The following is a 25844-nucleotide window of genomic DNA, read 5'->3' on the forward strand; positions in this document are numbered from 1 at the left end:
TACGTTAAGGTTGCTGTTAAAAGGGCCGGAAAGGAATTTCCCTGCATTGGCAGGTTTCGCCTTTCCTGTAGCAAAATGTCACAACTTTGGCAGTATCAGGCCTTGGGCGGAATCCTTTAGTCCATCTTCCTCTTTGCGGAGGCGATACCAGGGTTCCCCGCTAAAGGGGTTTCTGAAGGGAGGCTTTGACCGTAGGCCGAAAGGTCGTCATTGCTCTCCCCTGCAGTGGCGGCGTAACGGGGGCGGCTATCTCTGCTTGAACATATGTTCTCCAGAGCCGGCCCATCCCCCCCCCCACACTGGATAACCCTGATGCTCCCTAGGTCCCCGGCTGGGGACTGGGGAGGGAGAACGCCCAATGCCTGAGCCAAGGTCTACCCACATTTGAAATTTATGTGGCCAATTTAATCCCATAGCATGTTGTCTTGAGTCGTTATTCCACATGACGGGGGGGACCGCTCGGGATCTGGGGACTCCGCCTGTCCACGCAAACAGTGTCAACTAAGCCCTGCTGCATTGCAGAACGGTGAGCCAAATTTTTATTGCAAACTCCATTTGTACTTTGCTGAACTAGCAGACATTACTCAAGGGTCCATCAGGGTTGAGGAAGTGTTATACAGTATTATTTTTTAAATAAACTCTTTCTTGATAGGATAGGCTTTTCTGGCATAGATAAAAACGTTCCATTGTGGTGCATTATATTTGAGCTTAACTGGTTGAATCTTTAGCATGTATGTTTCACCTACAAGGGATCTTGCCTTCGGATTGTGCTCAATGGGCCCCTGTGATTCTTTTTTCAAAAGCTTTGTTGCTAGAGTTGGGGGTATTAAAGCTGCAGGGGCCCAAGATGCTGACCTGCATGTGGCCCACTTATATGGGATTTGCCTGAATTCAGATACAGGGCTAGACCTGTGACCACAATTTTCTCCAGTAGTAATGCTATTCTTGAGTGTTTCAGTCACAACTGCTGAACACCAGCTGGTCTTTCAGTGTAGTAGCTTTCTCTTCTGTTACAAAGCAGTTGTTAGTGATAATCAGTTTTTTTGCCAATTTATAGTTGGGGAGTAACTGCTGAAATAGCCTCAAATACAGACCATGTGTGTATCAAATGACCCTGAGAACCACTCTTGTATGAATGTACATGTAAACATGCATTGCTTGTATGTGGAAAATATTTGTTTGCAATCTCTTCTGTCAAATGGGTACAGACAAGGAAGCTAGGAATAACCATGTCACTCCATCACATATACACATAGTGGCAAATATGCATTGTTCACCATCACATGTGTGAAAGTAACATATGTAAACTGAACACACACCCAATTCCATTTTTGGCCCTGACATTACTCTAATATTGATAGACAGTATTATAATGGGGCAATAGGTTTGGAGACGATATGACACTTTCATTATATATTCAATAGCGAATTTCATCCACCAATCCTTGTGATGTGCCTAGCAGCTGGGTCAGTGATGAAGAGAGAAGACAAAGGGCTTCATTCTCTGGTGCTTTCAGCATATCACTCCAGATGTTGACTACAGGGGCCTCAGGTATAGTATAAAAACATACAGACAACCAACTAGGTGTCTGTCAGGGTGAAGAGCTAGGTAAGAGATCCCATTGTGGTTGAACACAGACATATAGGTGTACTTGAGAATGATTAGATTATAAAAAGACCCACATTCGATCCAAGGTCTCTTGTTGAACAGCTTCTGCTTAATGATCTGATTTGTTGTTCGTTCTTTGCAGCTCAGACAGCAGCAACCAATACTTCTCATCAACCATACATAGCTGTACATTTTGCTTTATGTAGCATTATAAATGAAAAAGGTGAAAGGGAAGGAGGGAGGAAGAGAGCAAAGTATGAGGAAACTAACAATAAAGCACATTTCAATTAAAAATTCATTTTTTTAATATTTTTGTTTTTTTTAAAGGATTTTTAAAATTTTTCATCATTTGTCTTTTTACTTTGTTTCATGCAATATTTCACAGTCCCAATCCCACAGGTTTTTTTTCAACTTTTTTTTCAAACAAAGTAGGAAAAAAGAAATAAAGAAGCTGAGGAATTAGTAATTTTTTGATGTCATTTCTTTTTCTTATTTTTCAAGCAGGACCAAAATGTCAGAAGAAAATGCTTCATTTTTATCAATTGTTTTTGTCCTTTTTTGTTTTTTTCTGTTTAGTTTTATTATTTCTTTTTTTTTTTATCTCTGCAGGCAGTAATATTAGGGTTTGGTATAACCAGCAAGCACTCCTTTTGTTTGTGTGTGTGTATGTGTGTTTGTGTGTTGGGTGTGTGTGTTTGCGTGCGTGTGTCCCTCTTAAAAGGTCAGGCCACAAACTTTTTTAAAACTTTTTTTTTTTTAAGTTAACCAGGTAAACTGAGATGATAAAACTCATCAATAGAAGCCCAGAAAAATATTTTTTGTCTTTTTGCTTCGTTTTACGTTTTTTAAAAGGTTTTTGTTTCTTAAACTTTTCCAAAACGTCTTTGCTGAGGTTGACAGACTCCTTCCTGTTGCTCCCACCCGTCCCTAGGTAAAGTGGCTTCTGGTCTCGTTTCTCAGAGGCATAGTTAGCTGTAGCGTGGGGCTCTTGGACTGCACAATTTCCCCACACCTGAGTGCATTTTCTTTTGTAAATTCTGAGTAACGTCCCCCCCTCCCACCCTCAAATCACCACACACGACTTGATCTGTAAAAGATAAACATGCTCTGATCTCCCAGACCCTCTCTTCCCTAGCCTCCCCCCCCGACCCCCAAACCCTTGTCCCCCACCCCCCTCCCCAAGCCCCCCCAACAAAAGATAAAAAGTTTCTTTCCCTTGCCCACGTTTGCAGGGTTCTCTTCCGGGATGCCTTCCCCAAATCAGTTGAGTTCGCGGCTATTCATCCATCCATCCACCCATTCTTCCTTCCTTCTTTCCTCAAGCGCTCTCTCTCTCTCCCCCTCCCCGCACAGCTCCCCTCCCCCCTCCCCCAACCGGGAATGCCATCCCTCTCGGGTGTGTGTGTTTCGTGTGTTTCGCGCGGCGGGCGCGCATGTGTTTAAGGTGAAACCACTTCTCGGTTAGCAGCAGTCGTCCTCATCGGTTTCGCTATAAGGTTCGTGCAGTCCTTTGCGTGATCCTGTCCCACGCGACTTGGCTGGTCCATGCGAGTGATAGTACCCATTGGGGAGCCGCCGCCCATGCCTGGAGGGGGAGAGAGAGGACGAGCCGCTGCCCACCCGGGAAGTTCTGGGCGAACGTCCTGAGCTGCCCCCGTGCTGCTGCTCCCGCTGCTGCTGCTGCATTGTCTCATAGGGGAAGGCTTCCTCGCCGCCGGGGCCCGCGTAGTCCGGACTCCGGTAGTAGCCGCTGCCGTGCCGGGGCCCCGGGTGCGGCTCGGAGACGTGCGGGGCCGACCAGCGGCTGCTGGCGTGTCGGTAGGCCCGCGGCGAGTCGTTCCGCGGCGGGACCGTGTGCCGCTCCATAGCCGGAGACCTGCTGCGACGCTCGGAGACGTGGTGCTCGGCGGGCAGCGACGGGTAGCGCCTCGGGGCTGGGCTGGAGATCCGGCCCGAGTGCACGGACGGCGGCTGCTGCTGCTGCTGCTGCTGGGGCCCCGTGTTGACGGCCTTACGGACCACGGGGGAGTAGGAGATATGTGGCCGGGGTGTAGAAGGGGTCTGTGGGAGCTGGCGGCGTCCTCGCCTCGGGGTGCTGGTGCCAGACGTTGAGAGGACCGGACTCCCACTTACGGAACTACTGCCCTACACGAAAATCGAAACAAAGGAAATCAAAAAGAAAAAATATACAAGGAAAATCAACCAAGAAGAGACACGAGGAAAAGTGGCGGGGCAGGAGTGAAGGTGACACAGACATGGACAAAGTTGGCAAGAGGAGTTGGGTGGGGGGATGGAGGCAAAGGAACGAAAATAATTCGGCGGGGAAAATAATAATTAAAGCGACAGCCACATCAGGGGGGAGGGAGAGGAGGGCAAGGGGGACAACGAAGAAGGGTAATAATAATAATAATAGGAGGGGGGAGGATCCAACACAAAACAAAAGCAGAAAGAGAAATGAGAAATGGAGTTTTTATAAGTTCCAGGGTTTAAAAAGCAGCAAAAAGCTTTAAAAATTACTTGCACGGTTTTTTTTTGGCGGGGGTGGGGAGGGGAAAGAAACAAAACAAAAGGGTGATGTCAATTTATTTAAGAAAACAAAAACTGAAGGAGAGAGGCGGGGCAGGATTGATTTTGCAAAGCACGGGTCATATTGCATGTTATCAAAGTGGTTAGGAGGGGAAAATAAGAAAAGAAAAATATCTGGAGTTGAAAAAGGAAGGAGGAGGTTGGAACAGAGTGACGGGGTGGAAGTGGGAATCTAGCAAGGAAAGGTGAGGGAGAGCACTGGGTCTGGAAAAGTTTGGAACAGAGCCGAACTCTTGAGGGAGGCTGTTGTGTACCTGTGAAATGTTTAAGCTCTTGGTGTAAGGCCTGTGCGTGCATGTTCTCAGTTCAGGCAGGTAGGCAACAGCGTGGGCTCCCCAGTCTGGTGGAGCCCCGGACCAAATGAGAGTTCACCTCAGAGGCAGTTTCCCACTTCGTGCACACTGAACTCTACATCATTTATGGATGATAACTCCTCCACCCACATACAGTTAAAGTGGCCTCCTTGACCAGATTGCCTGATGGATTGCAGTACAACAGACCAAAGCTCCACCCAGTCCTTAACCCTACTTGAATAACATGTGGAAGACAGTAACAAAGCAAAACAAAACCCTAAATGCACAAGACCGAGACCACTAGATCCCGGGCAACGTCCTTTATTATATTGCCAGTACTGAGCAGTTTACTCCAGTTGTGAAGCTGAAGGGCTCATGTCTTACTAATTGTCTTACTTCACCAATTCTTTGGACTGTTAGGCTCAAATGAGTTTTTATGAGTTATGTCATACTATTTGTTCCACAAATGAATCTTGTTAATATGAAGAAATAAAATATGCATTCTGAGCACTGTATATGTCATTAGATTGATTTAGTAACAGATGTAAAACTTGTGTGTAAACCCCCACCCCCATTAAGTCTTGTGCCAGACTGTAGCAGCCAGAAAAAGAGAACTACGGAATGAACTTCAAAAAGTACACATTTTTAGTAAAATGACTGCAGATCAGACAGACGGGCAAGATAATGAAAGAGAGGGATTTTCATCTGTCTGGCTTGGATAGGGGCTTTGTTCCATGGCAAGTGAATGAGGAGGTGTGTGTTGAAAATACTGATACTGTACTTCCCTCGCTGTCAAGAGAATGGAAATGGGTAAGCTGGGTACCAGGGTATGTACTATATGTACTATATGATGCGACCTCCAATTATCACATTGTCACTAAATCTAACAGTAAAGCAAATGACACAGAGCAGGCAAGGAAAATTTTCTGACTCTAGCACAACTACCTCTGTCTAGGAATATGGATGAGAGAATAAGTTCCAGTATGGTTTAAAATGAGGAACAAAGAGGATAGTCACTGATATTTTTCCATCAGGAACACACACACACACTTGGCTGTGCAGTGCTATAAGGTTCCATGGCATATTAGAAATAATTTCATATTAAATAGGTAGTGCTTTTAAAGTTAAATTTGATTAGCAGTTTCTTAAGGCAGGAAACAATATGTTTTAACATCTGAACTGCAAAGTACTGAGCAGCAAAAAATGCAGTGCTCATTGAAGCCAGCAGCAATGTCTCTTTGCATCTTGGTCAAAGATAGGCTGCACTACATTTCCAGGTGCTTCTAATGCCCCTTTCTTGAGAGTTTATATGGTGCCTTTGGCTCTATAGGTAACAAATATGAAGTTCAAAGTTGAGGAAGGCTAAAAAAAAGAGAATTGGGGGTAGCTTTCTAAGAAGCATCTGGCAGAGCTGAATCCTGAACTAACAACTTTCAGATCATATCCTTCACCTCACCCCAACTAAAAGAATAATTTTTTGTTCCTGCTATCATTAGGTAACCATTGGTAAGTTGCTTCTACCCTTCCTGTTGTCACTTTCCCTGTAAGCAAAATTTTTATCAGTTTCCTTCAAAGAGGCTGAACTCATTGTGATGGGTCTCTTCAGATAAAGCACACTCAGAAAGCAAACTTTGTGTGATTTTTTTAAAAAGTTCTATAACATGGCTGAATGGTTCGGTGTTATTGCTATGAGAAGCGTCTGATAGTGTCTAGTATTGGCTGAACCAACAAAAAGTGAAAAGACAATGATGTAGCCACACATGCAGAGGCAGCTGTTTCCTTCATGGGAGTTGGCACCTCTCTAGTGATAAAAGACCCCATTTGGATGGCCCTCAACAGGATAATAAGGCCCCTGAACTCCAGCTGTTGATGATAAAAAGTGATAGATGTATACACATAGACTCTGTAAATCACCCAGGAAGGTGAAGCCAAGTTGGTCATTCAAATGGAATCATTTTGCATCTGTGATCAGCCAATTGGGACAAGAGAACTTCAGAAGAGTAGTTTGAGAGTAGTGGAAATCTAGCTTGAGTTCAGCCTTATAGAACTAGAATGCTGGAGAGAGGCTCCTGAAAAACCTGCAATGTGGTCGCCCTGGGTCTTGCACCAAGTTGTGAGAAGAGGCTTCTGTGGCATCGTTCAAGTGACCAGCCACTCTATGCCAGCAATGAAAAGGAAATAGCTCCATAGCTGTGAATAAAGTGAATCTGTGAGCCAGTCAGCAGTCACTCCTCAAAAGGTGGAGCGTGGTAAAAGCTGCTCTTCAAGTGCAGCAGGACAGTGTCACAAGACTATATCACAATATCCAAGCAGGAACTGTGGAAACTTCTTTAAGAGAGATCTGAACATTACCAAAACCCAGATGTGCAGGCATTGCAATTTACATAAGCCTGGCAAAAGGTGACAAGAATCTGAGATAAATGAAGAAGGCCCAATTAGATGTATAAACTAATCTGCCTTAGGTGAGCAGTTGTGTCACACACATGGTGAATAGTCTTTGGGAAGAATCTAGGCTGAACTGGAAACCTATAGACCTAAGAAGATTGAATAAATCTGAAGAAGAAAGGGGAGACTGCATCTCAAAGAGCTGAGAGGTTAAGTCCATTGTTGCTGAAAGTTATCTCTGGATATATACTTTTTTTAAAAAAAGGAAGAGAATGAAGTACTTACCTCAAAGGGGAGCTGGAGGTGGTCTGGAGGTCTGTTCAGACAGGAGGACAATAATGGTTCATGGCATAGTAAAAAAAAGAAGAAGGCCTTACTGTAGAAGTCTGAGAGAACTCCAGCCCATGAGAGTTAAATATGAAGGACAAGTTAAAATAGAAGAGAATACTGCTTGCTGGTGGTTGTTGTTTTTTTATAATTAACCTCGATCTAATATGGAAACATATTTTAAGGGAGAATGTGTTGCTAACCACTGAAGCAGCTCCATGCTGCTTGGTACTTGAAAGTGGCTGCCATGCTACAGTTTTCTTGGGCTGATGATCAGTGATTCATGGTCCGAAGAAGACCAGGGGAGAGAGGGGGAGAGAGAGAAACCAAGACAGAGAAAGTAATTGAAGTAGCACCAGGAAGGAAAAGCCTACCAAACCAAACAGGAATCATAATTAGGAAAGGTATCCTAGGTTTACAAAGCAAGTTTTTGTATGCTCTGAATGTGCTCATGTGTGTGCATGTATATGTACATAACCACATTGCCGGGAATTTCACACATACGTATTTCAATGAAATATCTCTTTCTGTATCATGTTGCACCATACATGCATCTATGAATGCCTATGTATGCCATACAAACCTGCATATTATTTGTTATGCCATGCCTGTACTGTGTATTTTAGTATGCTGTGAATATTTACTTACACAATTTATATGCATCCTTTTGTATTAAAAACACACATGCATGCCCTGCATCTCTCAGTATTAGCTGTACTTACAACTTTTTGTATGCCATAAGACTCAAAATCTGTATGGGGTGTCTTTGTGTGTGTGTATGTGTGTGTGTGTGTCATATGTGTCTGTATCTAATTTTGGTATGTGTAGCTGAAAACCACCATCTACAAGAGACCACAGCTGCATGCCACAGAACTTAGATTTCTAGAACCAAATATAGGTATTCTGCAAGAATCCTTTGATTCTCAACTTCTTATTTTGGGGATGTACAAGAGGAATCCCTCAGAGCTGCAGGAAGAACTTTAAAACACAGGGGCAATTTTCTGTTGACAATTCAAGGGGGTCCCACTGATCATAGATTGTATCTCCATTCCCAATATAGCTTCTTATCCCAGTTCAAACTTCATAATACGTATTCTACATAATGCTTTTAGTGTCCTCTTTTCCTTTTAACTTACTAAATTTTGCAGAAGAACCAGAATTTGCGGTCTGAATACATTACTGAAAATCAAGTCAATTTTATGAGAAGATGCCTAATGTTCAAAATATATTACTGCATAATTTGAAAATTCCTAGGATAGAATTTTAGGGCCAAACTGGACTAGGTCAGGAGATCTGTGACTGTATATCCTGATGCTTCTTTAAACAAATAAGCAGTTGTAGAGACATAGCTTGGGCCCATTACACTAGATGAGGGGATCCAACACTTCACCATTCCAATTTAAATATCTCCTGAAACTGCTATTTGACTGATCCCCTGCTGGAGAAAATCTATCAGTACCTCAGTCTTGTCACACCCTTGGGCATCCCTCTCCCATGTACCAGGGATGAGAAATATGAAGCCTTCCAGCTATTGGTAGACAACAACTTCCATTAGCCTACGCTAGCATGGCCCATGGTCAGGGAAGATGGGAGCTGACATCTGCAAGGCCACGTTCCCCATGCCTGCCATATATCCTGTGTTCTATATACGCTTATTGCATGCATGCCTACAGTTTATGCATGTATTTCTGCTTTTTTCTTGTTTTGCTTGGATGTGACATGCACAGCTTACATGTGTGCCTGTCTCTTCAGGTGCAGCTTCATTCCAAACTTTCCAGATTCACAAACCCCAGAGAGTTCAGTGCCACCAGCGTAACAATAAAGGGGTCACACCACAGACACTGGAGAAATAGGCCAGCGAGCTAGGCAGGGCCATCCGCTGGATTGGTTTGAATTTTTGTTCTCTGCTCACCAACCATCTTACCTGCGCCCGCCCCTCGCCGTGACAGCAGAGCCAAGCACAACGGATACAGAAATAAACATGTAAATAAAGGCAGATTGGCCAGGAGACCCCGAGTAAAGCGTCCAAATTGTCCAAAGGAAACAAATAGGAACAAAGAAAATGACTTCGTGTGTGATAACGGAGGGGCGGCGTGCAGCAGTGGGGGGAATAAATGGAAAACAAAGGAATAAAGGACCTTAAGAAGAGTCTCATCGAGTAATTGTATTCTCATACACCCCATAAAATTTTGATGTGGTTCACATAAAGCTGGGCACAACCGCTGTCTTGAGGCTCTACCCTTATGTTGTTCAATTTTCTCTATAATTAAAGTGGTAGGCTTTATTATTTCTTTGGCTTTTGTACCACACTATGAAGATAAATAAGGAATGTAGTTGTGAGCTTCAGTGTGAGTTTGATAGCCTTTGTTTTCTTGGCCCATTACAGGATATAATATTTGGCATGGAGATGGGGTAACATGCTGCATTAATATATGGAGGGAGCCAACTGCACGACTAAATTGGCAGTCCTGGCATTGCTCCAGTTCCAAAGCTGTAGACATACAAACACTGCAATAGAATGAATCCAGACTAAGCCCTGTGAAAATCAAACCCTGCAAACCCATACTTCCTTAGGTGTGAACTCAGCTTTGAATGAACTAAATTTTTTGGATACTATTCAATTGTCTTATTTTGATCAGAGGATGTACTCCAGTAATAAAGGTGACAGAATTTTCCACCCATTTTCTCTATATAAGTGCCATGAAATATGCTGTCCATGATATGTGTATAATTAGCAGGAGCATAGCCTAAGCAGCCTTGCCCAAGCCACAGGAACTTGTGGTATCCTGTTGTGATACCTCAGGGATATTGTAAATGGGTTTCACAGACATTGCAATACTTGTCTGTGCACACACGTTGTGATTGTGTGTGTGTGTGTAACTCAAGAGGTGATCAGAATCAGACAAGACTCTGTGTGAAATGCCTTCTGTGTCTGTGAAGAAGGGTGGACAGGTATGAAGCGAGAGGGTATCTTTTGAGGAAGCAATTCCTGAAATGGGAGGAAAGGAGGATATCACTTGGGGCAAAATGCAATAGGGAGTTTTCCTCTGTACCATTTACTGGAAATGAGCCCTTGTATGTAGTTGTAATGTTGATCCAGAAGGGATCGTCATCCACACCCATCTTTTCTGGATCTCAGCAATGGAAGCTTCTGCTTATATAAACATATCTATACCAAAGTCTTAAACTAGTTTAAATGTCTCTTCTTCTCTCGTTTTTAGAACAGCAAAACCCAGATGGTGAAGAGTTCAAAAAAGGTCTCTCCAAAATGGGTGAATGGGCAACAGAATGCTTATTAAACTCATTACAAATAAGTCCTAAATTGTGCACACTGGAGGGGAAAAAATCTGACTGCTGATATGTATGCTGATTGAGTTGAATTGGCTGTGACTGCTTTGCAAAGAGATTTTGGAGCTATAGTGGAAAGCTTACAGAAAACATCCATGTGCCATGGTAATGTGCCAGGAATAATTAGGAAAGGAAAAAAATAAAATAAATATTGAAATGCCATTATATAAATCTATGGTATGTTTTGAATACTGTGAAGAGTTAGGGTCTCCCACGTTAAAAGATTATCCTAGAGATGTAAAACAGATAGAAAATGGCAAGTTGGGTGCTGGAGCACATTCCTTATAAGGGGAAGCAAATGAGCTTTGGGGCCTTTTTAGTTTAGAAAAAAAATACTATAGTGGAAATTGTCAAAGTTCACAAAATCACAACTGAAGTGAAGAAAGACAAAACTTAGACAAATGCATGGGGGATTTGTCAATAGCTATGATAGTTAAATGGAACCCCCCTATGTTCAGAGGAAGTTTACCTCTGAGTACCAGATGATGGAGACAAATCATATAGGGTGGCTACCATCTTCCTACTTTGCACGTGAACTTTCAGAGACATCTGGATGGCTGCTGTTGGACAAAATGCTGAGCTAGGTCACGCTTGGTCAGACTCTGCAAGTTCTGATGTTGGTTAAATTCAGAAGTGTGCTTACAATGGTGCAGCCACTTCAGTGCAGGCATGCTCACCCGGCATTCTCACTGCACTACGTTACTAATGTGGCGGTCCCTTAGCAATACATGGGATGTCCATTCATGTGCAGCTACTGTATGTATAGAACCTACAGGTCTTGCTTGGGCCAGTCAGGATCATAAAGTTCCATCAGAGAGATCCAGAAAGCAATAACAGGGTGGGTAATTGGAGCTTGATTCCCTAAGAGTAGAGACTCTCTCCGTACTGGACACACCTGGATCGATCCCTAGGGGCGCAGCATGGAATGGAAAGCCACACCCACCTGCCTGTGAGGCATGTGGTCTCGGCCCTCACTGGGTGAGCGAGACCAACGTCGATCTCTGGAGCGAGGCCGGCTATATTCGTGCCTCTCTTGTGAGTACCGCTCTTTGTCAGAAGATGTGTGGTGGTGATGATGGTGGTGGTGATGGTGATGGTGTTTCCGGTCCTTTGGCCTGCCTCGTTCTTGGTCTCTTTCTTTGGGAGGTAGGTCACCTGACTGTGTGGTCATGCTGAGGTCCGTGCCCAGCCCTGCCAGTAAGAAGAAAGAAGGCAGTTCAAGGTTGAATGTTTCAGTTAGAAATATTCTGTATATGTCAACATATGTCCCCATCCTTCCCTGGCATCTAGGCAACAAGGGAGAACAGCAACCACAAGGAAATCCTGAAGGCAACGTTTTGCATGGCTGATGTTGTGAACCTGAAGGAACACGTGCCCAGGACTCATATACCAAAGTATATTGCTTTTCTAGTCTGTCTTTTCAAAAGCTCAAGCAGCTACTCAGGGCTAAATCAAGACTGGTGGGGGAGATCTGTGAACAGGATCTTCCACAGCTGATTAAAATGTTAACAGCAGCCATGGAAGAGAGTACGATAGTACTGGTGTTGTGGTGGTGGTTTAAAACCTCATGATGGCATTTTCTTGATGAAAATTGGACTCTTAAAGCTGCTATTTGCCTTCCTGGGCAAAACAGACTATACAGTGGTACCTCTGGTTACGTACTTAATTCATTCCGGAGGTCCATTCTTAACCTGAAACTTCTTAACCCGGAGATCCGTTCTTAACCTGAAGCTTATGTAACCCGAGGTACCACTGTACATGTTTTGCCCTGCACTGAAAGTATCAGCTTTGGAGGTTAACAGCAACTTTAGAGCAGAGGGCAGGAGGGGGTGGGGGGGACAGAACTGCAGCACCAGGGAGGCTTAAAAAACAAACCCTCATGCCACCACTCCCCCAATTAAAATTGTCCTTCCCAAGCTATTTGCCCCATGGGGGCAAGATTAATTAAGCCTTTGCACTGCATGGCAAACAAAATTTCAGTTTGCTGATATTAATCAGAAAAACAATGCTAAAGGGTTTAATCTACACATATACACACACACACTCCTAGTGCTGCAGTTGCAATATGAACAACCCCCCTATTGCTGTTATTAACCCTTAAACTGTGGAGATCCAGTTCATGGATCACCCACATCATAATTATTTTGGCTTGCAGAAGTCCCTTCATAGAGGGATCAGAATTTGTTTCCAGTGAGTCCTCAATTTAAAGTAGGCTCTTAGCTGACAAAATGTTCCAAAAGTACTTCTGGATCCCATACATTGTCTTTTGACCTACAGTTTGGGGAAGGACTGATCTGCAAAGAAAGCAAGAATGAAAGTACCTGAGACATATCTTACATTTCTCACAAACCTTATGTGCTATTATAAAGGTCTATTATGCAACGCCTCCAAAAGAGCACAAGTGTGCATTTGCACATTTCACATGCTGCAACAAAATCAGTGAACAGTTTTCTAACACTTTAAAGACTAAGGCCCCTACATACTTTTTGTTTGTCTGTGTAGGTGTTTTCTGCAACATGTCTTTGACACAGTGCATCTGCGGCAGATTTATAGTGAACTGTCTACACATTTCCTCTTTATTAGTTATGTGATTCTTCCCAGTGTTACCACATTACTGCCACCTGGAGGGGCACTCTGGAACTATAGTGCAACAAAAAGAAAACCTGCAAAAACCTGTACAATTATACTGAATACATCAAACGTATTCACCAGTTATTGAGAGACTCACACCTTAAGATGCTTGCCAAGCAGGAGCCTTAGATCTTTACACATATACTTTGACCAGCTACCATAATTCTAAGGCTGCCATATAATTTACTCTTTGGAATTGTGACAGTAGCAAAGATTGCAGCTATTCTGAAGTAAGTAACTAAAGGACTGAAGTCTCTGTCTCTAGGGTTTACTCCTGCTGGTCCTGCAATCTGACCTGTGTCCACATCAGTATATCGGCTGAGTGAGCGCTCTGATGTCCGGTGGCCTCGTTCCCGCCGCCGGTGATGCCGTTGGTTCTCCTCTGGGATTACCCTTTCCAAAGAGTAGTCATCCAAGCGCATGCCTTTGGAGCGTGAGTGGCCCAACATGGAGGCAGAGCGTTTCATGGGGCTTGCATCTGTGATTGTCTGGAAAGGGACAGAAACCCAGAGCAATAACTGAACTGACACTTTATGAGAAGGCAAACCCAATGGATTTGATAGACAATGGAATACTATGCCTCTTTCTAGGCAACTACTCTGTCATGTATAGCTCAGCTAAAGAACTATGGGCACATCTATCCATCCTCCCGTCCAAGTTGCTACCCAGTCCATCTTTCTGTGCCCATAGTTATTAAGTTAATGATGCATATATGAACCTCTCTCTCAAGATATACCCATTTGCCACAAGTGCTAGGAATGGTTGTCTAAAGAGTTATGGAGTGTGAGGTTTTGCTTGCAAACCACCAAATCTTCCTTCCCAATCTGCTGAAGAATGAATGCATGGGTTTAGCTAGCATAGAGAGCAGTTGCCATGTTGTCTTTCTCCCACAGATGATACAGAAAAGGGCCAAACCCCACATTTCATTAATCATGTGACTGTTACATATAAGATTTTTCTTTCACAAATAGCTAGCGCAGGGTTGTCAGTTGGGACTGGGATCCCGGCATGGGGTAGGTTTGGTTTTAACCCTTTGCTTACTGATGTGTTCCTGATCCAGATCAACTAATAGGAACATTCCCACACATGCAATGAGCAGGTGCTTCAGGTCCCCTGAATCAGACTGCAACGGGGAGGGGGGGGGTCAAAGCCCTCTATACCAGGACACTGAACTAAACTAGGTTCCCCACACTGGCCATTTGAGAAAGAAAAACCCTGCATTTAAGGGCAATCCACATGATTAATGTAATGTGTGGTCTGACTACATATGACAGTGGTTTTCAACCAGGGTGCCATGGCACCCTGGGGTGCCTTGAATGGTGGTCTCTGTGCCTCTTTCCTTCCTTCTCTCCTCTGATGCCCTCCTGCAACTCTGCTTCTCAAAGGCTTGCACAGCTGTTTGTTGCAGCAGCCCTGGCTACAAGCTCTGCAGGCAAATGGTGCCTCTGGGGCTGGCCAAGGGGTACTTCCCAGGCTCCTGTGGGACAGTATGAGGAGGTACCTCTCTTTGGGGCAGGGGGGAAGCTCAGAGACCAGGGGCGGCGGCAGCAGCTGCCCGGAGGACTTTGAAGGAGAGGGGAGAGAGGAGGCTGAGGGAGCCCTCCACAAGGGAGGGTGTTTGAAAAAGGGTGAGATAACTGGGCTCCTGAGCCCCACAGGGGTGCCGCAGAAAGAATGTAGTTGGTCAAGGGAGTTGTGGACTCAATAAGGTTGAAAACCTCTGACATATGACATAGATGTGTTTGTTTTTTTAAAAAGTAAATGCCAGGTGTGGGGGGTAGGGAGTGGAATTGTCCTCAGAAACGTAGTGTGCTTGGAGAAGAGGCATAAGTCTTCTCCACCACCTGTCCCCACTGCCCAGTAATTAGCATTAGGGGGAAAATCTCCCTCGTTAAGTAATTTGTCAAATGTCATTCATTGTTCTTTTATTACGGAACGTGAAGGTACACCTGATATTATAGTACTGGACAACAATTTACAATACATCTCATTGTATGTTAAGATTGGTGCCAGTAACAACTCCCAAGATTCTTATATGGTTTCCTCAGCTTTGCTCAAATCATTGTCTGTCAGCCCTCTTCTTGAATAGGACACAACACGACTGGTCTTGGAGCCTGAATTGAGACCTCTTGTTACTTCTTCCTTCTTAGGTTTTGGGCGTCATGCTCATTATCTACATTTATAGGCAGCTATCTCTAGGAATAAAGACATTTCAAGGTACAGTACTCTCAGAAACCAGAAAATCTGCAAAGGCTCTTGGAGGCCATCTTGTGATCAATAAAAGAAAAAAATGGAAGGCAGTGATTTAGTAGAAAGGAGGCCATAGAAAAATCTGAATGCTGCCAAATGCCCTGTGACTCCCACTCCCTACCCTGTGTTACCTTGTGCTTACTCACAACATCACTTTCAAAAACTACTGGGTTGGGCTGACACCATGATATATTAAAACAACTTCAAGGAATCTGTGTTTGGTATTTCAGATTTCCTCAGCCAGAAAGATCTTGGTTTAAAGTAGAGATGGCTAAACTGTGGTTCTCCAGAGGTAGTTGGACTGCTCATCATCCAAGACCATGGCCATGCTGGCTGGGGCTAATGGAAGTTGAGTCCAACAACATCTGTACAGCCCTGGTTCAAAATATTACACAATAACAAGCCAGAACAACAAGAATAACAAAAGGCCCTCTACAAAGTCTTACAGAATAAAAAAGCTTTTAAAAATTCATCCAACTTCTTCTGAATTACATTATTATTGTATGAGAATACCACTAGGTTGAAAGTAAACCTAGAAGTCACAAATTACACATTGCTTGTACAGGTAAAATAAAACACATTTGTGTCAACTTTGATTTAATATGGGTGAAAATACACACATGTAACTGTATTTATTATTCTTGTGTACAGAGTTCTGATTTGTAAATTTAAATGTGACCAAAAGATATTCACATGCAGTAATCTGCAACAGACATTAGGAATATAGGACTGCCCTATACAGGGGTACATCAGGTTAAGAACTTAATTCGTTCTGGAGGTCCGTTCTTAACCTGAAACTGTTCTTAACCTGAGGTACCGCTTTCGCTAATGGGGCCTCCTGCTGCTGCTGCTGCCACTGCGCAATTTCTGTTCTCATCCTGAAGCAAAGTTCTTAACCCGAGGTACTACTTCTGGGTTAGCAGAGTCTGTAACCTGAAGCGTCTGTAACCTGAAGTGTCTGTAACTCGAGGTACCACTGTACTGAGTCAGAGCAGCAATCTAAGTATTGTCTATATTGATTGGCAGCAGATCTTCAGGATTTCAGACAAGCTTCTCTTCCAGCTCTACCTGGAAATGCTAGGAATTGAACACAGGACTTTCTACATGCAAAGCAGATGCTCTGCTACTGAGCTATGGCCCTTCCCTACATTATAGGGCCGTTCTATGGTCCTTTATAGTATGTTACAGATTATTTCATTTGATAGATGTGTCATCCTGAATATATAATTTGGGTCTGAAGTAGCAATCACATTTGAGTTTGGATGCATACTTAAAGTTATACATCATTATGTTTTGTGACACAGAGATTTAATCATAGCTCATTTGGGTTGGATGTTGATATATATCATCCAAACTTTTGATCAAGAGATATTGGAGACATCTGGATCGAGAAAATGAAAAGGGACCAAATTAACAGAAAAGTATGAGGAATGTTTTTGGAGATTATGCTGCTAGTGGTTTTAACACATCCTTTCAGAAACAATATAGGACACAAGTCATAAATTCAATTACATATGTATGGACAGTAGTCACTTTCAAATGATATCATCTGTGGTGGTTTTCTCATGAAGAACACTCCATAACTGCACTGAAGACTACCTTGTCTCCAAAAACACATCTATTGCACCCAGGACCACATTCTAGGCTGAACAGCTTCAGAAATGGTTGTGAAATATGACTTGATATATTAACTGTAGGAATGGTACTGTGAGAAACATTCAGTCATGTCCTTTCCAGCAGCAGTGAGGAACCTGTGGCCCTCTAGATGTTGTTGGACTCCAGCTACCATGAGCCCCAGTCAGCATGGCCAATGGTCAGAGATGATGGGAGTTGTTGTCCAATAACTTCCTGAGGGTCACATTTCCCCCACAATGCCTTACAGCAAGCACTGCTAGAACTGGCCGTGTGTAGTATCAACCATATTTATTTGAAGCACCAACAGTCATATACTTTTAAAAAAAGTTTTTTTAAACAGCCATGAAACTTGTCCAGAAATGGCTATACAGTTTCCGGTAGCTACTATATAACTTGAAAAGTAAGCTGCCTTCATAAATGCCTAGCTGGAGTCTTATCAGGTGAACTGTAAATGTTGCCCACAAAGAAAACATTATCTTATATCCATTCTGGGAGCGAAATTACATTTTCTACCCTTTTTGTGCATACCCCAAAGTATTGGAGTTCTAGAGTATCAGGAAAAGATCAGTCACGCACACATTACTGTGTTCTGCCTAACAAAGGTTCATTATTGTTTTAGTTTAGTTTAGTTTAATTAAATTTAGGGAAATTTAGGGAAAGACAAATTAATATCCCCATGTGCAAACAAACATGTTTCTTACCACTTGAAAGCAGTATATTCCATTGCAGAGCAGGGATCAAGGTTCCACACACTATCCCTGCCTTGGATAGGTTAACACTTCTCCATTATACTAAGACATTGTTCCCTCCCCTTGAAATCACACTAACTCAGAAAGAGGAAATGCTAAAGAAAGAAACTAGGACTCCCGACCCCACAGTCATACTGCTCTGACCAAATAATCCCACGTCTCAGTATGCAACCCAGAAATCCTAGTAGTCAACTCGCCCATATTTAACACAAAGCCAGAAATAACACTCTTGCTTACAATCCCCTCCCTGCTGGAGCCACCTGACTCTTCCTGCTTCACAGGACAAGAGAGAGAAAAATTACTCACTTGTAACTGATGCTCTTTCAGTTGTCCTTCCCCTTTTCCCACCTATATATAGGTGCAGATGCATATGCAACCAGGCCTTCCAGAAACCTCTCTCCAATAGATTATTCTTGGAGTATGGGGCTGCTTGTGCATAGTGAACCACAATTAAAATCAAACAAGTTACCACAGAGTTGCAAATAACTCTCAAAAAGGAGTTAACTTGATCCAATCACCTCAGCCATGTAAGACTCCTACCTCACAGTTTCATCAGAATCTATTTGGCTGGGTATTCTGAGACTGAGACTGAAGGGAACATGCTGTGGTAGACATCTGGGAAAGAGTCGGAAATGGACAGAGATAATTTAAAATAGCATCACATATAAGCTAGCAACCATTTCTTAAAGAGGCTCGGTCAATTTTGAAAAAAGTAAACAAGAACAATGGTATCTTCTACAACATGGCAGCTTGAGCAAGTACATTCATTGAAAAAGACAGCCATTCATAGCTCTTAAGGGATCCTGCTGTAGGAAGTACAGCCAGCCATATCCAGGTTGTAAGTTTTTCCATCTTGCGATCCCCTCCTCTAACTAGATGTGCTTCAGAATTGAAGGAAAGAGGCACAGAAATTTCTCTGGGAGATTGCTAAGAAAACCACAGACATTTCTAATTAAAATGGGAAGTTTTCTTGATAGGATGCCTCCTTTTGTATCAAGTAAAAATGAATGGAGGTGGTTGGAGAAACTACCCCTCTTAGATGCTCTCTGCACAACATTATTGTGGATCAAGACTTGGTCACACCATATCTGTCAACTCAGCAAATTCAGGAAATGGTAGGCTGTGCTTGGGCTGCACAGTCCACACATGGGAAGCAGATAAATGGACACCAAAAGCTCAGTGTCACACCATCACTTTCCTCAGGCAACACCATTCTATACCAAAAGCATGTGCTAGAAAGCAAGAAAAGCTTCCCATGTGCCCTAACACTCTCAGCTCAGCAGAGGAGTGCTTTTGCAGTGAAATAAAAGGCAATTCCTGCTCTGGTGGCTCACTGCTGAGCACTTGTTTCTGGAAGGCCTGGTTGAATGCACATTGATTCAACAATTGCAAATGGGCAGATCATATTAGAGAAGAAAGAGAGGAACATGTTGGACACACAGAATCCAGGATTTGGTGGAGTGAGTGTGAGAATGGATAGCTGGTCCAGATTGAGAAAGAATTCCCATCCACCCCACAAAACAGATGGAAAATGGAAATAAGTAATTGGGCATCTGACAGACAGAAGAAGCAACAAGGCATTTTGTGGCACCTTAGAGAACTATAGACTTATAGTGCACTTCTATTCATGTCTACTCAGAAGCCCCACTGAACTTACACTTCCTTGGACTAGAGCCCACTTCATCAGATGTGTATGTACACACACCAATTGAAGGCAACACTTACCATGTCTAATAAAGTGGGTTTTGGTCCATTAAATCTTTAAAATGCCCTTGGAAGGTACAGTAGGTTACCGGCTAAGTTTTTCACAGCCCAAGAAAAAAGGCAACAGGAAGGAGGAAGGAGCAGATCTATGGTTAGAATGAGTGTGGGGCTGTGGACACGCATATAACTTTTCCCCCAGCAGGCCCAATAAATAGACAAAACAAAAACTTCATCTGGCCCAAAGGATGTTTTGGCCACATGAAAAGCTTCAATTGATGTGATGACAGAAAACCAGCCTGTTACTGGACTAGAGTGCTTAAAGAATTATTTTAGCACCCGTTAAAACTAACATGGCAGACAACAGAGGCAGGAGCAGAAAATCAAGTGTATGGCTTGAAGCAGAGAGAGTGAAAGCAGGAAGAAGGTATGCAGAAAGGGACAGTGAATGAAAGGAAGAGAAAGCCTAATGAAGACAAGATGAGGACAGAATGGGCTGGAGAGAAAGTTTTTTGCCTGCATAGCTTTGAATGCAGCAAAAGCAATTGGGAGTACAGTAAGAGAGAGAAAGAGGTGTGCATGAAGATAAACACATAGGAGTTGGCAGCTTGCTAGTCTGAGGAGCCCAGGGGAAGGGAACTGGAGGCAGCGAGCGCGCAGAGCCAGGAGCCCAGGCTGCAGTACATACACTGAGATTATTCCCTCGCGGTCGCGCCTTCCTCCACTGTCGCAGCCATACAAGACGGTGCACACAGAAACGGGAAAGAGAGAGAGAGAAGGAAATAAATATAAAGGCAAAGGGAAATATAGGACCAAAGGGGAGGGTGGAGGAACCAGAATGTGGTAAAGGATTAAAGGGAGGAGTGTAAGGAGAGAACAGTCAGGTTAATGTTGGTCATTTATGCACAAGTCCAGCCCAGCCCAGCCCAGTGCTGGAAGCTCATATTCTCTGATATTTGGTTGCTCTTGACAACCAAGATAAACAAAGATAGACACCACGAAGGGACGGACAGTTCTCAGTAGGGATGAGTTGAGCAGCACAGCGGAGACAACAGCAAGGCCACACACCCCCCCCCCAACCCCAAACATGCGGCAACAAGCCTCAGCCACTGTTAAAAGCTGCAACATTGTGCACGGCCCAAATGGGGACAGTCACCCCTAGACACAGAGCTGCTCTCACTGATTGGCTGGGCCCCCTCGTCTTCGCGACTTTGGCCTTGCCAGCCCAACCCAGCCCAAAGGAGGCAGAGTAAGGCAAGGGGAAACTGCAGAGGAAGCCCTGAGCAGGATTTGATAAGTGGAGAAATAGGGGTCTGTAACCTTGGATATACCTGCAATCTTGGGAATTCCAAGAAATGAATTTCTTGCCATTTCTTTGGATGGAAGCAAAGTTTGGGAGATTCTTTGTATGCTAATTCTGAAGCCTAATGAGAAAAGTGTAATGCTGAAAGGGACTAATGAATAGAATATGAACGGCTGTACTGCCTTTTTTATTTGGTAAATGATGTTGGTAGGTGCTGCTGCCATGGGTGTTCTCTCTTGATCAGAATAGCTTCTGGTCAGAGATGTGACCGCTGAAATGGAAACATTCAGCGTCTTATTCTTGCATTGTTTCAAACTGGTATAAAGGCTATGAATCACCATTTACCTTGGATGGCAACTAACTATACCTGTATATGTGGGTGTGGGTGAGAGAGAGAGAGAATTAGGGAAGGGATTTATCATAGGTGGTCACAGAGCTGTTTGACAGTGGAACAGGGTGCATTGGAAAGTGATGAGCTCTGATTCCTGGAGGTATTTAAGCAAAGGCTGGCTGGGCCTTTGGCAGACATGCTGTAGCTGCATCCCTTGCAGCGCTATGGTTCTAAAAACAGTCCCACTAACCTGACTTTTTCAGAATGCCTTATTTTAGACCTTTGGTTCTCCAAAATCAGTCCTCCTTAACTGATAAGAAAGGCATCAGTTTCCACCAAATCACCCCAGGTTAGTATTCTTGCCCAGCAATCACAACCTACACATATCTCTGATCTAAAGGCTGTTGCCGCTTCTCATCACCACAGGCCAAGATTTCTGAGGAAGCATCAGGAGTTTTCTGATTGGGTATTGGGAACTGTTACGGGTCCTCCTCAAAAAGACCCAAACAACAAGAATTCTCTTGCAGAGTCCAGCACTGAGTCCACCTAGGCAGCCAAGGGACAGGATTATCATGGGGATGTTTTCTGCAGTGTGACATCCATAAGAGTGTATTACTGAGAGAGATGAGTCACACTGAACAGGCTGCTTCCAGACAAAACTAACTTTGGAGATTGGAAGACAAGTTCAAGACTGCAGAGTGCTCCAGTCTTCTTCTCCTTTCCCTGAAACCCAGAGCTAAGTGACAGGAGGAGGGTCAGCACAACCCCAGCAGTATGCACATCTGGATTCTGGAGGGAAGTGCAGGAAAGGGATGACCTGGTGGAAAAGGTACATGGCTTCTCCTATAAAACGTTTCCTGTACTCATGGTTGAGTGCTACAGCAACAGAGTAAGACCACAGCACAGGAATCTGGCATCTGGACACGAGCTGAGAGTAAGTTTTGCAATGGAAAGTGGCAGTAGGAAGGTGCATGTGTGAGAGTACCAAGGGAAAGGGCAGTGCTACAAAAGGGCTGGCAGAATGTTCATAGGAACAGCAGCATCATGACAGCACTGCGACAAGAAAGGTATGTAAGTGCCTGTGCTAGGACAGGGACAGAAATTGCCAAACTGGAGAAGGCAAACTACATGCAATGTGGCAGTTATCACCAAGTGTTACATTACTTTGTTTAAAAATGTTATGGCCTTCTTCTAATCTGTAGGGATAAAGAAGGCTATATGTCATATGCCTACAAATGGCAGTGGGGGAGGTTTGTTTCCTACTTATACAGATCGGCTGCAATAGGCTTGGTGAACAGAGACAGCATTGATTATTGGAGTAGGGCAGGGTGGGGAGCCTTCCATTCTGACCTCTTCCCATTGCCCACACACAGTCTCACTCAGAAGAACTGGAACCAGGTACAGAGATGGAAGGCTCTAGGACAGGTACAGAGAACCTGCAGCCCTCCAGATGTTTGGGGGCTTCAACTCCTACCAATACCAGCCAGTATAACCAACTGTTAGGTATGATGTAGTCCAACAGCACCTGGAGGGCCACAAGTTCCCTACTCTGGTTTTAGGAAGTTCTATCCTGTCCTTATTTTGGGCAGTAGATGTGCAGCATTTAGCAGCTTCATCCCGCCATAACTCCCTCTGTTGTTTTGAGGTTTGATTACCAGATGCAAAGCTCATGCAAAAAAGTAAAGGAGAACCAACGCCATTCACCTCCTTCCCTGCAAACAGATGCCCCTTTTCTGCACTGTAACTCATCATCACAGCTGTGCTGAAAGCAACACTTTCTATTACATACTGGATCATCTTCTAGGAGCTGTGCTGATGTTGGATCAAGACTGCACAGAAGGTCTTATCAGTCCAACTCCAGCAGACAGGCATAGCAGGCAAGCATCCGGCAGCGATAAAAAGCCTAAGATGCTTTAAAGCAGCAGTGGCCAACATTTTTTTTTGCAAGTGTACAACCACAAATCAAATGTAAAGAATAATGCAGTGCTACTCAGCCTCACTCTGCAGTACATAATAAAATGTTCTAGTGTCTTGGAACTGTTTTGCTTCTGTCTACTGGAGTAGACAATAGCACAGCATGAGAGAGCCAGGTAGGAGCACAGTGATTCCAAGCCATTGTTAGGTCCAGAGGTCCTCCATTTCCCATCGACATGTACTACAAACTCCTACTGCTTGTGTCAGAGGTTGGCAGCCTATGCCTTAAAGCCATTGTTTCAAGCTCTTCGCCTTCAGAGAACCCTGATCACATTGACCTTTCTGACAAGGAGCATCTGTATATTGCAAAAAATTGTGCTGAAAGTTTTAGGGAGCACATTTAGTTCACATAGTGCACTTGTCAGACCAGCTGGGTTGCTTCACAAAGCCCACATATGAGGAAAATGTGCTCCTTAGAATTCCCCTGAGGCTCTGTACTGCAAGGGAAGATTGCTAGTGGCTGGCAAGTCATCTATAAGGTCTGTCATTACTATTCTTCCACTGAGGAACCCATTGAGGAACCTGAGCCTCCAGAACAGGTTTGAAAACAACTATCTTAAGAGTAATAAAACCTATTGTTGAATCAAAGGGAGAAACCTTTGTTGAAAATGCAGTGTGGATGATGCCAAGCAGCCTGCTGTTGGGACCTTTCCAAGACCAGTGGGCCTACTAGGTTGAAGGACAGCTTGCCCAGGGAGCTATCCAGGATGCTGGGCTTTGGTGTGAGACAACCATGATTTATGTACCTCTGACTTAAAGGGAAGGTCTGTGTTTGGTAGCTAGGTTGCCATAGCTGATGTTTTCAACAAGTTGTGTATGCTAAGATGCTTATAAGTTACGATTTAGACCCTACTTGGTAGAATTGGGAGGCACAGTTATAAACTAATTGTAGCAGATAATGTATTTATTTTGTCCATGGTCTTCACCTCATAATATGCCCAAGCTCTCACTTGCACACATATACACAGAGACACAAATATGCTTAGCCTGCTGGTACGGCAGTAAATGCTGCTACACAGCGGAGCATGCTAAGAGCGACTGCTGCTGGGCACATGCTTAGCAAAGAGCACTCACCCCCAGCCCATTATCCCATCCCCACCTTCCGCCTTGCACAACACTGGCTGCTGGAATAGCATCTCACAACCCTGTAAAGTTTGCTACTATAAAGCATGCTTCATGCCAGATCAGGAAGCGTACATTACTAGCTGGACGGTAGCTGCAGAAGGACGCGGGCTTTGCTTTGACAGCAGCTGTGCTGTGACAGGCCACAGTTTAATTTAGCCTTTTCCTCCACTCCCCATCAGAGAAGTGAAGAGTGAGCACAAGGCTAGCATACCAAAACAGCCCTCCAGGGGCCAAGGAAGTAAAATAAAATTCCAGCCTGGTCAAAGCAACAAGTTAGCAGAAATTATGCCTTCAAAACAAGACCACTTAAGACAACAAGAGGTGATTGCCCCTGTGAAAACCCAGTGGGAAAGCAGAAGTGCAAAGACAAGATCAGAAACCTGATTCCCAGATCCCAGGTCTCAGAGCAGAAATAGGGAAGCTGCGGCTCTCCAGAAGGCCTTGGGACTACAACTCCCATCATCCTTGACCACTGGCTAATGGGCTAATGGGAGCTGAAATCTAACAACATCTAGAGGCCCAGAGTTCCACATTCCTGTCTGATAGGGTGCTCTTCCCATGGCTGGGATTCATGGCATATGTTACTTACTCAGAGGACCCTCCTTCCCACCTTCCTTGACAAAGAGGTGCAATTTCCCTTCTCAGGAAGGATTTGTTGCTTTACTACATTCACATGCCAATATTTTTATGCTTCTTAAGGGAAATGTCTCATTCTCCTCTTTAACATCTCCATCCTTAGACACAGCGGGCTGGATCTGCTAATAGAGAGCTGACACGTGTATTGCAGCAAATGCTGCTACTGCTGTGCACCTGCTACTGATGCAAATTGAAAGAAATGTGTAGCAGGCACTCAATGCCCGCAGGGCACCATGGTGAATTAGTTGGACTGGTGGCAGTGAGGAGGCAAAACAGCCTACACACATCTGCTCTGACTTCATTTTCATCATGTGACTCTGACTGCCACTAGGCTGGAAGAAAATATCCACTTCAGTCTTGCTGCTACCCAGCTGTTTAACTGAGCTGTCTGGATTACTTGGTAGTCTACTAACTAGATGCTAAAGATCAGAAGGTTGTAAAAGTATTGAGGGAATTCGCTGCCTAAAGGGACTTGGAGTGGACCCATTACATTGGAATCACTGCAGAAGAAGGCAGTGGTAGCATTGGAAATATTAGGGATGACTTCTACAGCAGAATGCTGCCTTTAATGAGAAAGCCTGATAGCTTTCCCCTAATATTTGGACCAATAAATTGTGATGACAGGCACCTGCTATCTTGTATGTAAGACATTATTCTGTGATGTATTGGTAGGAAGTATCATCTCATGAGCATCTTCCATGAATTTAAAGGGTTTAACATGAAGTGGGTGGGGAGAATCTGCAGGATGAAGAGGATGCAGAAAAGGTAGTATTATAAAGTCTAGCCCTTTCTTGAGGGGGAGTGGATTCAGTAGGCCATTTAGACCTAAACTACACATAATGGGGAGATGCACACATGCCATTGACCTGCATCTCCCCTGCAGAATACGTAATATTCTTTGTTCAGGTGCCCCTTTGTGGAACCTTCATCTTGCCCAGGGCTTTCATTTCCTGTGTGAAAGC

The 25844-nt window shown here is 43.9% G+C and overlaps 1 protein-coding gene and 2 long non-coding RNA genes across 15 annotated transcripts in view; 2 read left to right on the forward strand and 1 right to left on the reverse strand.

The window, feature by feature from the left end:
- Positions 1–489: 489 nt before the first annotated feature.
- On the forward strand, positions 490–10699 carry LOC310673095. 2 transcript variants are annotated; one of them, XR_014508843.1, is made up of 3 exons: positions 490–526; positions 1425–1551; positions 10421–10699. It is a non-coding gene; the product is annotated as an uncharacterized lncRNA (long non-coding RNA). The 2 variants fall into 2 exon arrangements; XR_014508844.1 differs by having other exon boundaries at positions 496–1551.
- The window catches only part of CACNA1A (calcium voltage-gated channel subunit alpha1 A), a 253359-nt gene continuing 230308 nt past the window's right edge, over positions 2794–25844 (reverse strand). For 7 of the 12 annotated variants that reach the window (XM_083430670.1, XM_083430668.1, XM_083430665.1 and 4 more), the window contains 4 exons: positions 20202–20237; positions 13474–13666; positions 11491–11738; positions 2794–3753 (listed from right to left, as the gene is read on the reverse strand). In XM_083430670.1, the coding sequence (XP_083286796.1) occupies positions 3070–3753; positions 11491–11738; positions 13474–13666; positions 20202–20237 (1161 nt within the window). In that variant the 3' untranslated portion in view covers positions 2794–3069. Of the gene's footprint in view, positions 3754–7157; positions 7189–11490; positions 11739–13473; positions 13667–20201; positions 20238–25844 lie in introns of all 12 variants that reach the window. The other 5 variants (XM_083430672.1, XM_083430669.1, XM_083430662.1 and 2 more) reach the window with 4 other exon arrangements.
- On the forward strand, positions 3753–5000 carry LOC310673111. Its single transcript, XR_014508863.1, has 2 exons — positions 3753–3852; positions 4644–5000. It is a non-coding gene; the product is annotated as an uncharacterized lncRNA (long non-coding RNA).

Source organism: Podarcis tiliguerta (genome assembly GCF_965153285.1).
Source record: "Podarcis tiliguerta genome assembly, chromosome: 2".
Taxonomy (NCBI): Eukaryota; Metazoa; Chordata; class Lepidosauria; order Squamata; family Lacertidae; genus Podarcis; species Podarcis tiliguerta.